This window comes from Cricetulus griseus, chromosome 3 (assembly GCF_003668045.3).
Source record: "Cricetulus griseus strain 17A/GY chromosome 3, alternate assembly CriGri-PICRH-1.0, whole genome shotgun sequence".
In the NCBI taxonomy this organism is placed as follows: Eukaryota; Metazoa; Chordata; class Mammalia; order Rodentia; family Cricetidae; genus Cricetulus; species Cricetulus griseus.
Window position 1 is genome coordinate 220,405,884 of NC_048596.1, and position 16,903 is coordinate 220,422,786.

Consider the following 16,903-nt stretch of genomic DNA (forward strand, 5'->3'; position numbering starts at 1 on the left):
CACAAGTTGGTTTCCCAGTATACAACTGCCTGGAACCTCCAGTTCCAGGGAGTCCAACAACCCTCTCTAGCTTCCACAGGCTGTCACACATGTGACATATTTAGACACCAGCACACACACACACACACACACACACACACACACACACACACAGAGTAAAAAAATAAATAAATCTTAAAGATAAATAGCAGTGACATGGAAGTTCTAGAAAGTGTAATGAACTCAAAATTGGGGGTACAGTCTTGACTTTACCCTTCTAAACTTTGGGTTCATGGTCAGAACTTCATAAATACTTGCCAATTTATTCTTTTGTTGAGGGTGGCAAAACTATAGCATATTTAGAATAATGAGAAGGAAATTTTTTCTTCACTGTAAGATGGGATTTTTCCACTGCAATTCACAGGTTTTTGTTTGATTTATTTTATTGAAGTACTGGAGACTGAACCTAGGTCCTCCAGCATTCTAGCCAAGTGCTCTACCACTTAGCTATATCACCAGAGACTGATAGTTACCAACGATCTCCTCTGTGCCAAACATTTTTTCTTGGTACTAAAAAGATGGTAGTACAATGTATAAAATCCCTGCTCCCAGGGAGTTGATGTATTAAAGAAGGTGATGAGTGCAGACTACAAGATCTGAATAAGTAAGAACTACCAAGGGCTAGGGAGATGACTCAGCTGGTAAAGACGAGTTCAGATCCCAGGCATCCACATAAAAGCAAGGCACAGTAGATTTAACCCTGGCAGTGGAGTACAAAGACAGGAAGAACCCTGGAGCTCATTGGCCAGCTATATGGTCACACTGAATCAACATGCTACAGGTTCACTGAAAAACCCTGTCTCAAAAAAAAAAAAAAAGAAAAAAGAAAAAAGAAAAGAAAAGAAAGAGAAAGTAGAGGAGAGAATGATTGAGGAAGATACTTGACATTGATCTCCACACACATGTTATGCCTGTACACATGCACACACCAACATAAGCATGCGCACTATAAATAATAGTTATTATTGTTATTATTATTATTATTACTTTAAAGATCAAATCCAAGAAATAGGTATTTAGGAGATGGTATAGAAGACAAGGCAATTACAAGGATCCTAAAGGTGACATTTGTACAGGTATGTGTGGGGGCTGGCATTCCTTGGGCACCATCCACCTTGCTTTTCAAGACAGGGTCTCCCACTGGACTGGAACTCATCACATAGGCTAGACTATGTGTCCAACAAGCTCTGTGAATTCGCTTGCCTCCGCCTTCCTAATACTAGGATGGTAAGCATGTACATCTCACTAAGCTTTTTCTGTGGGTTTCAGGGATTGAAGGCAGGCTCTCCTGCTTGCATAGCAAACACTTTAATGATTAAGTTATCTCTCTACCCTCTTCAAGGTTATATGTGTATGTGATATAATACATATCATATATATGATGTATATATTATCTTTATAATCAACATCCCATTCTCTGCATCTGTCTCCTAATCTAGATCCAGTGTCACAGACAGCTACCTCACAGTTAGAGTGACAACACTCGCTGTCCCTCTTCCCTTGAGCTCACCTTACTGGAGACAGCAAGTCAGAGTCAGAGAAAAGCAGAACTGGGAACCTCTTCTTGGCATTCAAAATCTAGCACTGACCTGAAAAGAACTGCTGAGCAAACTGGTTTCCCATTGGCACTAGCCCCGAACATTCTTCCAAACGGTAAAAACCTATTGATCAAGGCCTGCAAATTATCCCAGACTCCTTAGTCACTGTGGGTCACAGGAGGGAGAGCACTAACAAGGGACCTGCAAGAGCAGGAGCAGAAGCAGAGATTCACATCAGCTGCTTCTCTATAGTCACAACTTCTCCCACAAAGCTGCCACCATGCATTCATTCACAGAACTCTGTTGGATGAAATACCTCTGCTGGCTGGGGAGCTACACCAAGGAAAGTAAGTTATAGCTTGTCTAAGAAAGAAAGACTGTAGGAAAAGCACAGGCTTTACAAACAGCTCTGAGCCCCACACAAGAGACCCTAACCCCACACAAGAGACCCAAATTAGTGTTCACCTAAATACAGAAGTCCCTCATCAGTGACCCCCTTACTTTTCATTTATTTAATCATTTATTTTGAGACAGGCTTTCATGCAGCCCAGACTGACCTCATATTCACCATGTAGCCAAGAATGACCTCGAATTCTTGCTCTTCCAGGCTCCCAAATACTGGGATTAAAAGCATACGCCACCACATATAGTTTTATTCAACATTGGGGGTGAAACCCCAGCATGTTAGACAAGCAACTGAACTATATCCATAACCTTCCCCATTACTTTTAAAAAATAGTTAGCAAAGGAGTTTAGTCTAAAATGCTAAGTAAGACCTTACAATTCCTAACTTTGGGTACATTTAATCTGAACCGTAAAAAAAATACCAGCAAACGGTACTCCTCCATGCCATACTTCCTGACCTGCACGACGTTCCTAATAAGTTAGCTGTTTGCTAGAGGTTTTGATTCGGGGGTGGGGGACCTTGGGAAGGGACCAGTAGAGGAAATGGGGACAGCATAATGGCTCTCAAAGTGGACTCAGACAATTAAAATCCCACCACAGGGGTGCCAACTCCAGGAAGGAGCTGGCTAGAACAAATATTCTTGTGCTAAGAAACCTTGACGCACAGTTCTACAGCCAAGGTCTCTGGAAATTTTGGACAGGAAAAAGTTCTGCATGTAGCTTGCTTTTTCTTTTGGCACAAGCCTCAAAAACTGAAATAAAATACTGCACACTCAAGCGACTTCAAGTAAGTACAGTCATAAGTCATTTCTACTCAAACAATGAGCAATTTTAATAAGAGCAACAGGAAAAGTTCTAGAAGGGAAGAACCCTCCCGACTTCCATTGTTCTACAAACACGCCCTCTTAAGTACTTTCCCCCCTTCTCCGCCCCCTTCCCCCCCCCGCCTGCAGTTGCTGAGTGGGTGTCTGATGATCGGAACATGAGAAAAAGGTAAAACCAACTTCTTTTTATTCCAGTAAAAGATAAATGTGACTATTTCATTCTTACATAATGCTGGATGCATGATTCACAAATGTATTCGCTTGTGCAATGGCACAGAATTTGGGTCTTTTTAGCCTCCCACCCAAGAAACTGGAAAATATCTATGAGATGAGAGAACGCTTCTCTGGGCTGGCTTTCTTCTTGGCTTGGGGACCGGCTCGCAGCACACAGTCTGCAACTCATTTAACCTCTTTCTGTTTCTCAATGGCATTTGCAAAATAGGATGGGATGGTGTTCCCCAAACTGTTTTTCTGTGATTAGAAATATGTAAACCTTGGTGTTGCTATGAAGGTCCATAGACTTTAAAAGCTAGACTCTCCATAAGAGCTTCATTACACACACAATAACAGTAATAGTAATATTAACAACAACCATCACATTTAAACATCTGTACTCAGCATTGTAGTCTTTACTAAGACTTAGTCTTTACTAAGCTCCTTTAAATGTTCTAGAACTATACAACAGCAGCACCCACACCAGTGGCCAGGGTGAATAATGAGGCTTAGAAAAAAAGATGTAGAACAGATGTGTTTGCTCTCGGAAACATTATTTGAAATCATGATAAACTCCTAAGATATTACCAAAGGCCCTGCTCCTTCCAGTTTTGCAGACTGCAGCATCTTCTATATCAGAAGTGCACCATCGAAGCCCAGAAATGGACACTGACACCATGCTGGGAACTAGACTCATACCTCTTTGGACCTGAGTTGTTAAAACATTTGGACACTGCTGGCAGTGATAAGGCACTTGCTTTCAATTTGTTCTTGGAGGTGACATGTTATAGGCAGTTTGAGCTTTCAGTCAACAGACCTGTACTATATTTGTGGTAAATGATTTAATAACAGTAAATCTTCTTTGTGTTCTCACAAAATGGAAACAGTATCAATCAAAGAAGTCATTATGAGGAAATACTGGAGTCCAATGAGTGGCATATAGTAAGAATCCCCTGGGCTGGGGAGATGGCTTTGGCAGTTGGTAAAGTGCTTGCCTTGCAAGCACAGGGCCTGAATTCAGTCCCGAGAACTCATACTAAAGCTGTGTGGTGTCATGCACTGAGGGAGGCAGGCACAGGGATCTCTGAGGCTTGTTGATCAGTCAGCTTATGCAAGCAATTAACTTCCAGATAAAAGTAAATAGACCCTGTCTCAAAAAAAAAACAAGGTGGACCACATCCTGAAGACATCTAAAGATGATGTGTACATCACCAACACATGTTTGCATGTACACACAAAAGCATCCCAAATTCAGAATTTATCAGGTGTGTGTGTGTGTGTGTGTGTGTGTGTGTGTGTGTGTGTGTGTGTGTGTTTGTACACATGGGAGGGGCATGTGCACACAGGCATGCAGGGGCAAGGTTTCCAAGGTGCACATGGCAGTCAGAGGACAGTCTTAGGTGTGGGCCTGAGCCTTCCACCTTGCACATGGTCTCTTAGGTTTTCTCACTCTGTACACTAGGCTAGCTAGCTCATGAGCTTCTGGAAATTCTCCCACCTCTCCTTCCTGTCCTGCCTTTGGATCACCTGGGAGTGTTGCTGAGTCCAGCTTTTAATGTGTTCTGGAAATTCAGACCCAGGTCCTCACGCTCACACAGCAAGCAGTTTACCCACTGAGCTATCTCTTCCCCTCTCTAAGAGTGTTCTAATGGACAAGTTTCAACTCTGGAAAGGTTTCCTTTTAATCACTCTGTACTCTGTCCCTGTGGGCTGGAGCCCAAGTAGGAGTTGAAGGGTCTGCATGCTTTTCGTTTCCTTCTCCCACAGTAAGGTAGCTGTAATGCTAGAGTGAAAAGAACAGTTAGGCTGTCGCTAATAGCTGGGTTTCTTTCTGTCTTCCTGATTACCAGTTACCTGTGCAGGTATACAATTTATATATATTGTAGCTTGGGCCATCAAGGTCCAAACACATATGGACATTGCTATCCTCTGTTTTTTATTGAGTATCACTAGAATATGTTTATGAGAAGTCAACTGGGCAAGCACCATCCTTCGTTGTCTTTCTGGTATATCACGTGCCTGCCACCACTTAATAAAATTTTGGTAATGAACCTTCTTTTGGCCTCTTGTTCTGGAAGCAGTTCTTGGCATATGGTGATTCTGAAGTAGATTTCCTCAGAGCTGAGGTCCCCAGCAAGGGGACTGTGAGGGTCATTGCAGTCCTGGCTGGTGATGCATTAGAGGGGATGGGTGGGCATGGGGGTTTTATGGAGAAACAATCAGGCAAGACTGTGTAGGTAGAACAGGAAGTTGTGGTACCAAAGGTGGCATTCTTTGATTTGGAACAGAACTGATTTTATTAGAATGATCTTCCACTGCTGTTTTTTTTGTGTGGGGGTTTTGTTGTGCACCACCACAACCCCCAGTTGTTGCAATAAAATGCCATGACAAATGTACCTTAGGTGGGAAAAGGGCTATTTTAGCTCACAGTTCCAGGTTTATAGCAGGGATGCCACAGTGGCAGGGACTTGAAGGGATTCCACATATCACACCCATAATCAGGAACAGAGAAAAATGGATGCATGCCTGTTAGTGCTCAGCTCGTTTTCTCTGCTCTTACACTCTTCAGAATTCTGCTGCCTAGGGAATGGTGTCATTCACAGTGGGCAGATCTGCCTATCTCACTTAACACAATCAAGATTGTCTCCCACAGACATACTCATAGGCCAACCCAATCTACACACACACACACACACACACTGCCTTCCTTCCTAGACCTTTCTAGATTGTCAAGTTGGCTGTTCAAAGTAGCCATCACAGCCACTGCCATGCCGTGTGCTTCAGAAAAGTTTCCTTAGCCTTCTTTAGCTTCTGCTTTCTCATCTGTGAATAGAATGGTCTCTGCCTTTGTTGTTCTGAGTCAAGGTCCCACTGTGTAACTCAGCCTGAACCTCCTGCCTCAGCCTCCTGAGTGCTGGGATCACAAGCACAGGACACCATGCCAAACCAATTGTGGTGTGTGACAAAGATTCTCTGATTAGGCCTCTGATGTTCTAGCTTCACCTGTTCCCTTCTTGTAAAATTTAACTTTAGCAACCCCCCTCTCTTACCCTAAATATCCAATCACCCCAGATATCTGGGCATGCTTCACAGCTCCACAGAGAAGTCTGAGCACACTGACCTGCCTTCAATAAGTATCATCCTGGGTTACTTCAGCGAGATCCCTATCCCTAATCACACACACACACACACACACACACACACACACACACACACACACACTGCTCCTTGGTTATAAACAATTGCTTGTTTGTGCTGAGTTCCAAGCTGAGCAAAATATATGTCCCCTACTACAAAATCCCATTATAACAGTCCCTATTGCAATACTCCCTTGTGTTTTAACACGCCATTCAATTTTTTTTTTCTTTCATAAAGCAAAGGTGAGGAAGTGGAGAAAAAAATCACCCAGTTCCTCTATTAGTGAAAACTTCCTTACCTTTCCCTCCTAATGCTATACAAACAGGACTGAACCTGTGGCTTTGGGCCTTCTGCAGTTGAGTTTAGGTATTATTACCCTACCTGTAAGACTGTCTGTCAAACATACCCTGGGGTAAGTCAGAATAGAGACTTGGACAGCTGCAGGATGAGAGGTCACACCCAAGTCTCCTGTGGACCCGCAGGTAACCAAGCCTGACGTCGAAAGCCTCTGGCCTTTCCCGCTGCCTGGAATGGGAGCCCTGGGGCGTGCAGAGAGGGGGTCAGGGGACGCGCGGGACACCCGCAGCGCGGCGGCCGCCAGGTGGCACCACGGGCCCGGGGCCCATGCGCTCCCGCGGGCGCGGGGCGGGGCAGGAAGGGGTTAAGGCGCCGGCAGAGCGGCCGCGGCGGTCGGGGGAAGCCCGGCGCGGGGCGCGGAGGAGGGAGCGGCCGGCTGCGGGGCCCCGGCCAATCGGGCGTCTGGCCGGGCGCGCGGAGCCACAGCGCCATGGAGGGAGGCGCGGCGCCCGGCCGCCCGTGACCGAGAGTGGCGAGCCCAAGCGGCCCGCGGCGCCCGCGGCGCGGAGATGAGCAGGTCCACCGCGCTGCTGCTCTGCCTGCTCGGCTGCCACGTTTGGAAGGCGGTCACCAAGACGCTGCGGGAACCCGGCGCGGGAGCCCAAGGTCGGTGGGCGGCGGCGGGGCCGGGGGCCGCTTTTGTGTCGCGCCCGGGCCTGGCGCGGCAGCGGTGGCGGCCGGACCCGGGCCGCATTGTGGTGGAGGCCCAGCAGCTCGACCTGCACCGCGGTCCTGCAGCCCCCACGTCGCGATAGCCGGGGGGCGGCGCCGCCCCGGGAACACGCTGGGCCCGCGGCGCAGATGCTCTCTGGGGATCTGGGTGGCACCAGCTGCTCGGGCTGCCGCCTAGGTGGCAGCCGCTGGCGACTCTTCTGCTTACATCCGAGGTGCTTTCCTTTATGCATGACTCGGACACGCGGCTCCATAGCCCCGCCACGGGAGAGGGCAGCTGGGGCTCGCTGTCCCCTCTGCTTCCCTCTCTGGCGTCCCCGGAGCTCCGATCCTGGAGTCCCAGCACGAAGAAGGCTGAGCCTGGCCCTTTTGTTGTAGCAGGGAGGGGGCGGCCGCCGCCCCGGGGTGCCCCCTGCGCCCTGGCGACCCGAGGTCTGCTGCTGCAGTTTAGGAAAGTTTCGGGGTCTTCTCCCCCTATCCCCTTATCCTATGTGGTTTCCAGACCTTTAGGAATTTGTTAGGGAGCCTCAGGAATCATCGTGAGAAGAGAGAGAACTGGAACTGGGAAGCCCTAATCACTTAAAACCATTTCCATGTCTGTCTGTCGCCAGCTCCTGTCTTTTGTCTAATCTTTGGCCTCTTGGAAATCTGCTTTCCAGCCTCACAAGTAACGTGGTTGCCACCAAGAATGGCCACACGTTTAAAAACAAAAAAATCAGGATTTATTTGAGGACAACCCTGGAGCTTCCTTGACATGATTTTGTGGGGACAAAGTCTAGTATTTCTCTGTTGCTGGCCTTTTCCTGAGGAGCAACTAAGGCTGGCCGATGAGTATCTGTGAATCTATCCAGGGCACCTCTTGCCCGGGGTTAATTTGATTAGGGAGGGTCCTTCATTGCACTTCTGTGAGCTCCTGCAGACACTCAGACCCTTGCCAAATTTCCTGATTCCTGGCAGAAAGGTGTGTGCCCTTCTAAATTAGCCCTACAGGCTGAATGAAGGAGCGCTCCATCCCAGTATCCTGTTACAGGGTCCTGCCTCACCCTTCTTCCTCACCCTTTGGAACTTGGGACTAGGGAAACCTTGACTTCCCAGTTGGTTTCTGTTGACAATCTGAGTTTGGTTAATGATGTTGAAGGTTTCCATGTGCAGTGCTTCCGGAATTGCTGGTTGGAATCTTTTAAATGCATTGCTGCACCCGTAGTTGACGGTCAAACATGACCATTAGGAGTTGGGTGTGAATTTAGTAATGTATTTTATGGAAGGAAGGCATTGACAAGGTACCAAAAGACCCATAAGTCTCAGTAGGAGGGGGGTACTTACAACATTAGGTCATCAGTACTGAATGTTAGCCTCTTTCATTTATACCCAACTGCTTTTTGAATCAGCTATTTTAATGAATGATATTTGTGCCTCAATGAGCCATTATTTTCTGAGGGCAGGTTGGGCTTTTTGTTTTGTAATTGAAAGAGCAATACATGGAAATAATGAATTCACGCATTTATAAAATAGGAAAAGGCATGGCTCCAATTGAAAAAAAATCATGGGGGTGGGGGAAGCAACACTGCTGATTTCAGGTCTAAGACCATATTTTTATTAAGGTCTTATTGCTGAACCCCTGGAAATGGAATTTTCCATGGAGCAAGAGAGAACTGACCAGGCTATGAGACTATTTATGCCTTAGGGTTTCAATAGAAAATGGATTCTGTTCTCTTTGGATTTCTTTCTTGATCTATTTCCAGTAAGAGTGGCGTTTTTAGGTGTCAATTTCAACACCTGTATCAGAAGTCCCTGTCATACCACCTGGCACCTGGATTTTGAGGTGGTGGGTCTTTAAGGAAATGGACATTTCTCTTGTCATTGGAGGGTACCTTTAACTTGCCGAGTTCCTCAAAGCCTCTTGATGTCTGTCATTCCCCTAAAATAGTTTATCCATTCATGTTTTCTCTACTCTCCTAGATCAGTATACAAGCAAGACAAGCGCTAAATCTGATTTCACTGTGCATATGTAAGCCAATTATGAATTTGTCAGTTGCACACATAGCGATGGATGGAGGAAAAGTTGAAAATACTGAAGTATATGCCACAAGGTAGCCTGAGGTCCTTTTATCTGCGTGTATCTTAGGAAGTTTATATACTTCCTCCGAAATCCAGTTTGTTAAGAGCTTTGCTTTTATTACTTCTGAGCTTGAATCATAGCTTGACCAAAATTTGTATAGGAACAGGGCTTGGCTATTACTTCAGGAAAACTACTGAAACCTCAAACATATAGAAACCATCCACTCTAGGATTACAGCTAGTTCCCGGGACTCAACGATACCTCCTTTAATACATGAAGCTTCGTTATGATATCCAGGGAGATGGACTTCTGCAATATTTCTTGCTATTTCTCTGCTCTTTAAATATTCATGATAAAATGCAAGGGTTGACTTCCCTTGCTGAAGCTGTGTTGAGTCTGCAAAGAGACACAATGCAACAGTTAGTGGCCATGTGACTGGCTGTGACTGTAAACTCTCTCTAGACTCTGACTGGATGCCTTTAGATGTTTCGTCTGCATTGTACCTCAGTATTCAGTATCATTTTGTGGGAACTGTACCCAAGGCATTATTTAAAAGAGTTGACTAACAACTCTGTGCCTCTTTATTGTTTGTTTGTTTGTTTGTTTGTTTTGAGACAGGGTTTCTCTGTGTAGCTTTGGAGCCTAATCTGGCACTCGCTCTGGAGACCAGGCTGGCCTCGAACTCACAGAGATCCGCCTACCTCTGCCTCCTGAGTGCTGGGATTAAAGGCATGTGCCACCAATGCCCGGCCCAACTCTGTGCCTCTTACAAAACCACACTGAGGGCCTCAATTGAAGAAGAGTCTTCTCCAAGGATGAGCTGTGCAAATGCATTCTACCGGGATGTCCATTTTGAAGCCCAACATCACGTGCCAAAAGAAGGGTCAACATTAGGTGAAGAACTTACTGCTTAGAATCTTGTCATATGATCTTTATTTTGTTATTATCTGACAGAAAGGTATTTTGTAGTGATATGTTAATTTCTCCTTTATCTCAGAAGATCTACCATCTCCTGGAACATTTGAGAGAATGTTTGGCCCCTTCTCTTTCCCAGAGGGCCTATTCTTTCCCAAACTTGAACTGCAGTTGAGAATACTGTGTTCAGATGAAAGACCTGGAAGCAATGAATGGGGGTGGAGAGACGATGGCTATCAGGAAGAGCAGCCAACATGCTACACCCCTTCCTTAACCTAAGACTGTAATTTCTAAATACAATTCATGGGCTCACATTCAGGAACATGGACCAGTTGGACTTACTAGGCCCATTGGGTTTCAAAAGGAGGATATATTTTTCCCTCACCTTTCTACATCTTATGATCTAGTTGGAAAAAAAATAAATTAACTAGAAGATATCACTGACGTCCTTTTTTATGTAATTAGCCAAGAATCTTTGAAGTAAGGGAAATACTCATGTGTCAGAAAGGTTAGCTCCTGGCAGTCTGCCATGTTCACTTCTAGGTATGTCCGTCTCCCTACAAGGGGAGTTATATTAAGTACAACATAAGAACACACCGCCACACTCCATGCTCCCAGAAATGCTGAGCTGGGCAGAAGGCCTTTTGGACATGGGATATTTGAGCCACTAAAGCCTAGATTAGGCAGCACTGGTGCTATAGTGATTTCCAATCTCAGTTTGAAACCACCAGATAATGACCCTGGAGCCAGTTAGGTAAAGCTCTCTTATATTGGGTAATCTAGGTGGGAGGGTAAGATTGTCAAATGTACGTCTAATATAGTCATCAAATATTTTAAAGCTCTTTATTTTTCATAAAATAGAAAAGGACAGCCTCCTGTGTGAAAACTACAAGATGGTTTGGGATTGTGAAAAGTCGAAACTAGAACAGAAAAAGAAGGGCCAGGGGACAGATGTGTTGCAAGTGAGTTTGTTAAAAGTGGTGTCACTGTTCGGTCCTGTCTGTCCTGCATTCAGCTCTCTCCCCCACAGGAAAGGAAGGAGTCTGAGTTCAAGGGGGAAGGACACACCTATTTTTAAATCAAATGACTACCTCATTTGCTTAGACTTGTTTTCTTGGCTTAGGATTTGAATAGAAAAAGAAATTACTAAATTTGTGATGGGAAGATGATTTTTTAAAATGTCATCCTAGCAGAGCTGAATGAAAGACACTGGACACTGGCTAAAGCTGTCCTGTGTCCCTCAGGTGATTCACATCAGTAAGGCTTCAGGTTTCAAAACCAGAATGAGTCACCCAGTCTCAGTGGATAAGGGTTTCGGCTATGTGGAGTAGGGCTGTGCTTTGGCCATTCGTTTGCACCGCTATATTGTCAATGATAAAGAGTCTGATCAGAAATGTTTCCTAATAATGAAAATTGCTCTCACAGAAGAAATTAAACCTTGTGGGCCATTATGTCTTGATATTTTCTTAGTCATAACATTTGCTATTTTGTTATCTATTGACCATTATCATTTTATGAGTAATTTAGATGAGGACTTTGTTGGGTCATTGATTATACTTTCTTATTAATAAATTTTAGAAGGGAGACTTATAAAACTTAGATCAGACAAGACCTCACAGGGCTCATTGATTAGGTTGGACCCGCAGGCTAATCCATGATCTGAGATCTCTTACCATTGTTACTCCAGTTACCTCTGCAGTCCCTTTTCCACAAAACATACCTGTATGTGTAGGCTATGTATGTATGTGTTTGTGTGTGTGCACATGTGTGGAGGTCAGAGGCCAACATCAGGTGTCTTCTTGAATGGCTTACCACCTTATTTTTTGAGGCAGGGCCTCTCACTGAACCTAGAATCCACTGTTTCAGCTAGACTGGCTGGCCATCGAGCCCCTGAAATCTGCCTATCTCTACCTCTCCAGTTTTGGACTTACTGACACATGCCACCACATCTCACTTTTTACCTACCTTCTAGGGATCCAGACAGCAAGTCCTCATGCTTATATGACAGCATGTGCTACCTCCTGAGCTACTTGCCAGCTTCAACATGGCATATTTCTAGAGTTCAGAGATAAGGGTGGGGATATAGGGTGGTGCTTCTGTGGTATAGGTTGGATCATGCCCGCTCCAATGAACAGATACTAGGTATTTCGAAGAAGGAGAAAACTGCCATGTTAGTTACCATTGTGCTGCTGTGATTACAATGCCTGCCATAATCAGCTTAAGCAAAGAGTGGTTTATGTAAACTCATGATTTCTCTGAGATTAAAATCATTATGTTGGGGTAGGTATAGCAGAGCCACTCAGTCTGTGGCAGTGGGGGGTGTGACATGCTGTTGACATCATGGTAGACCAGAAAGAGGGGTAGTGAGACTGGAAGCAAGGCCTGGCCTATAACCTTCAAAGACCTCTTGTGACCTACTTCTGTCAGTCAGGCCCCACCTCCCAAGGGCTCCACAGCCTGTCAGGTCAACATGACCAACTAAGTAGCAAGCATTCAAAACACAAGCCTGCAGGGTCATTTTAGGTTCAAACTACAACTGCTAAGCACATGTGTTCTCTATACTTCTCAGCAAGGTTTTGGGGCAAGTGACTTTAGAACTTGGCATAGGCACATACAAGAATAACATAACACAGCTTATGTAATACCAAAAGCTGTATGTAAAAGTGCTACATTTAAAATTGAATTTTTAATTTTTGACCTGAGAACATAGAGTGAGGCTTTAAATTTATAAATTCCCCCAATTGTAAATATTTATGGCAATTCCACCACACTTAGTATTTTACCAGTGTACTAGAAACAGGTACTCTCATAGGGAAAAAAATAATAGTGATAGGCTAACATGGGTTAGGTGCTTGCTACCATGTGATGTAATCTCCTGAGTTATCAATGTGAGGCCCCAAGGATTCTCTTGTCTCTACCTTCCCAGTTCTTGGGTTACAAGTGGCAACCAGTACACCCAAGCTTTTTATATGGGTTCTGGGGATTGAACTCAGGGCCTCATGTTATATAGAAAGAACTTTTGCCAACCAAGCCATCTCCCCAGCCCCTCGATGTATCATTTTCTTTAATTAAGAATATATATCATTCTCATTTTATGGAAAAAGAATGTGGAACACAGAGGCAGCAAATCACACAATAATTCATAGTATCCACTGTGTCACAGAAGGCTGTCCCACCTTCACCCCCAGACTATGTTGCTGTATAACTGGGGGGATCAGATTTAATTTTGTGTAATGTTGATCATCATAGTATTTTGCCAGTGTAAATAGGAGGTTCTTAATGGTACAGATAATGTTCATGGAGACAGACAACAGTGTCGCCTGTGTGGCCCCACTTTGACCTATGGAAAGTGACCTTCAACAGACATTGGCTGAACAGCTCCTCAGAGCAAAGCTTGGATCCAGATGTGGAGAAGAGATAAGAAACATATAAATAACTCTCAGGGGCCCTTGAGGGAGGTCTATAGAGCAGGGTGGGATTGTGGGTGTGGAGAATCTTCTGGCTTGGTTCCAAAGCCCATTAGTGTTTCGCAAACTGTTTTCATAAGAGAAATGTGTTTGAACCCAACTGTGGAGGGGGGAGGGAGGATGTGGTCCTGTTCGAAGTGTTCAGGTTGGATCCTTAGAACTTGGTGAGATGCCTTTGTCTACAAAGAATAAAGAGAAAACTTTATTCTGCTGCATGTGTGAAATACGGCTGTTATCAGTGTTTGGCTAAATTTGCAAAAATGACCCTTTTCTTTCTAGAACAATCTTTCTACTTCCCTTTTGCTTGTACAATGACCCCAAAAATATTTTTTATAAAAATGATGGCTTTATGTAACCGAAAAATTTTTTTCAACCTGCTTCATGAAAATGCTTTATAAAAAAGGGGGGAAGAATTTTGTAGTGAGTACTCAAGCACTAGATTCTACAGTTGATAACTTAAGCATTTGCTTTATTTATCTATTTAATGACACGCTGTTCTCTCCATCCATTAATCTTGATTTTTTTTAAATGCATTTTTAAGCATGTCTTTGGTATCAGTAGTCTTTTTCACAAGTACTTCAGCGTATATATCATTAGTGCTGAGTATTTATTATTTATTTTTCTCTTAGGTGAATTTATGTATAAAGAAATATATGATGTGGCTAACATTTGCCAACACCTGTGCACCTCAAGCCCCTTTCAAGGTATAAAATATTATCATCACTTCAGGGAGTCGCTCATTCCTTATCCCAGCTAGTCCCTGTCCCTGATGTTCAAGAACAACCATGGTTCTGATATTTTTCCTACCGAAGATCATTTTATAGTTGTTGTTTTCCTATAAGTAAATGAGACTAGATAGAATGTATTCTGATGTCTGCTATTCATCAGAACAATTTTTGAGGTCTGCACATTTTATAGATGATAGAAACACAGTCATTTCTTTCTTGCTTGCTACTTTTCCATTCTATAACCATTATAGATTGTTCATCCATTCTTCTACTGATGTGTACTTCTCTGACATAGTTTTGTGACAACTTGACACAAGCTAGAGCTATCTGAGTGGAGGGAACCTCATTAAGAAAATGCCTCCATAAGATCCAGCTGCAAGGCATTTCCTTAATTAGTGATTGGTAGAGGAGAACCCATCCAATGGTAGGTGGTGCTATCTCTGAGCTAATGGTCCTGGGTTCTATAAGAAAGCAGGTTGAGCAAGCCATGGGGTGGCAGCAAGCCAGTAAGCAGCACCCCTCCTTAGCCTCTGCATCAGCTCCTGCCTTCAGGGTCCTGCCCTGTTTGAGATCCTGTTCTGACTTCCTTCAGTAATGGACTACAACATGTAAGCTGAATAAATCCTTCCCCCTCAACTTGCTTTTGGTCATGATGTTTAATTGCAGTGATAGAAATCCTAACTAAAATAGTACTCAAGTCATTTCTAGCTTTGTCTGTAAATGTGGTTTTGATGAACATTTACACAGTTTTTTTGTGCTCATAGTTGTCATTTCCTTTGAGACTATACTTGGAAATCACTGGGAGGATGCCTCAGCTGATAAAGTACTTGCCAAGGAACCTGACTTTGGTCCCCAGAACCAACATAAAAATATATGTAATTAAAATTCCAGAGCAGGGGAGGTGGGGGCAGGATGCTCTCTGGGGCTTGCTGGCCGGCCAGCCAAGGCCAGCTGGTGAAGTCTAATCCAGTGAGAGACCCTTTCTCAACATGAGTGGAGGATGCTCCTGAGAATGATACACAATGTTTTCCCCTCATCTTCACACACTAGCACACACACACACACACACACACACACACGCACGCACGCGCACACACACATGCACACACACATGCACACACACATATATACACAATTGCATATACTCACATACAAACTCATGTAGGGAATGTTTTAAAAATAGACTTGCTTATTTAGGCAAGTGTTCAGTTTCATAAGAAAAATCCTAGAACTTTTTAAAACTTGATTTTATCTTTCTATTCCCTCATTTAAAATGTACAAACTGTTCTGTTGTTTCATTCTCTCAACACTTGCTATTGTTCATCTTATATGTGTTCATTTCTTATTTATGTACTTGATGAAAATATATGTAGTGTATATATTTTACTTTCCAAATATAAATTGCTTGAGTTTTTGATGTGTTGAGACATTTTTAGAAACCAGAATTTAAGTGTAGGTAATGTATTTACATTTATTTTTGATGACTTTGGAATGTAAATGTTTATTTTTTCTTTGCTATTTAATTAGTTCTGTGATGTTCTCAAATTATGTAGGTGGCTGTCTTGTCTGATCATGTAGAATCACTTTATCATATGCCTGTCAGGTAAGCTGTTGTGTGGGTGTACGGTATACATGAGCATGTGTGCACATGTATGTGTGCGCATACATCTGTGTGTGACCTCATCTAGGAGGGAGAGTGAGTAGGTCAGAGGTGACATGGGGCTGTTTCAATGCCATTTTCTTTCTTTAAAGAAAGACATGACACCTAGGTTTGCCAGTTGCCACACACAAAAAGAACCAAGATCTCTTCATGTCTAAGCAGTTTCTAGAAATTATTTGGGGTCTTCATGAACCCTTTTGAGTCATTAGTTCAATGAGTTGGTTCTTTAAAACATTCTAGTGGCTTTGAACAGAACTGGGTACATACTTTAGAAGGACAAGCAGAGTGTGGCTGTTTCCTTGTTTACTCCCCTCATGTCAATTGGCCTATTGTCTGCTTGTATGTTCCAGTATGATTCCAGTGGCAACACCTGAGCCAAAGTTGAGGGGACCAGAGCAAGCTTGACATCCTTCATAGTGTCTGCCAGAGGGAGGAAAGAAGTGAAGTACTGGAGGAGAACTAACTCGTGCATAGGCTAGGGTTTCTTTGGGCCTCTCCTTGAGTCTTGTAGCTACATTGCTGCCACGCGCATTGCCTCAAAAACATGATTTCCCCTTCCCCATTCGAATGCATAGCCCTACTGCCACTTGGGAAGGCAGAGGGGCACCCCAGGGTGTGTGATATGGATGGGTTACTGCGGTGGCTTTATGATCACACATGCACCACTCTGACAGGTGAAGATTGGGGGGGGGCACTCAGAATCATCAGTCATTTGCTCAGCATGCACACACCTCATTGTCACTGTCCTGGCTTTTACAAAGACAATGCCCAGAGTTGATCACATTAATTCTGAGTCACCATGAATATGCTTGGCCTTTCTGGTGAGCTCTCCTGGTCAGGTGGGAAGAACTCTTGTAGGCAGCCTTATTTGGATTAAGGAAGAAGTGC

General features: G+C 44.0%; 1 protein-coding gene across 4 annotated transcripts in view; it reads left to right on the forward strand.

Moving 5' to 3' along the window:
• Nucleotides 1-6,828: 6,828 nt before the first annotated feature.
• Nucleotides 6,829-16,903, forward strand: part of Fam171a1 (family with sequence similarity 171 member A1) — a 121,755-nt gene continuing 111,680 nt past the window's right edge. For 2 of the 4 annotated variants that reach the window (XM_035442821.1, XM_035442822.1), the window contains exon 1: nt 9,956-10,139. In XM_035442821.1, the coding sequence (XP_035298712.1) occupies nt 9,977-10,139 (163 nt within the window). In that variant the 5' untranslated portion in view covers nt 9,956-9,976. Of the gene's footprint in view, nt 7,121-9,955; nt 10,140-16,903 lie in introns of those variants that run through there. The other 2 variants (XM_027405228.2, XM_027405227.2) reach the window with 2 other exon arrangements.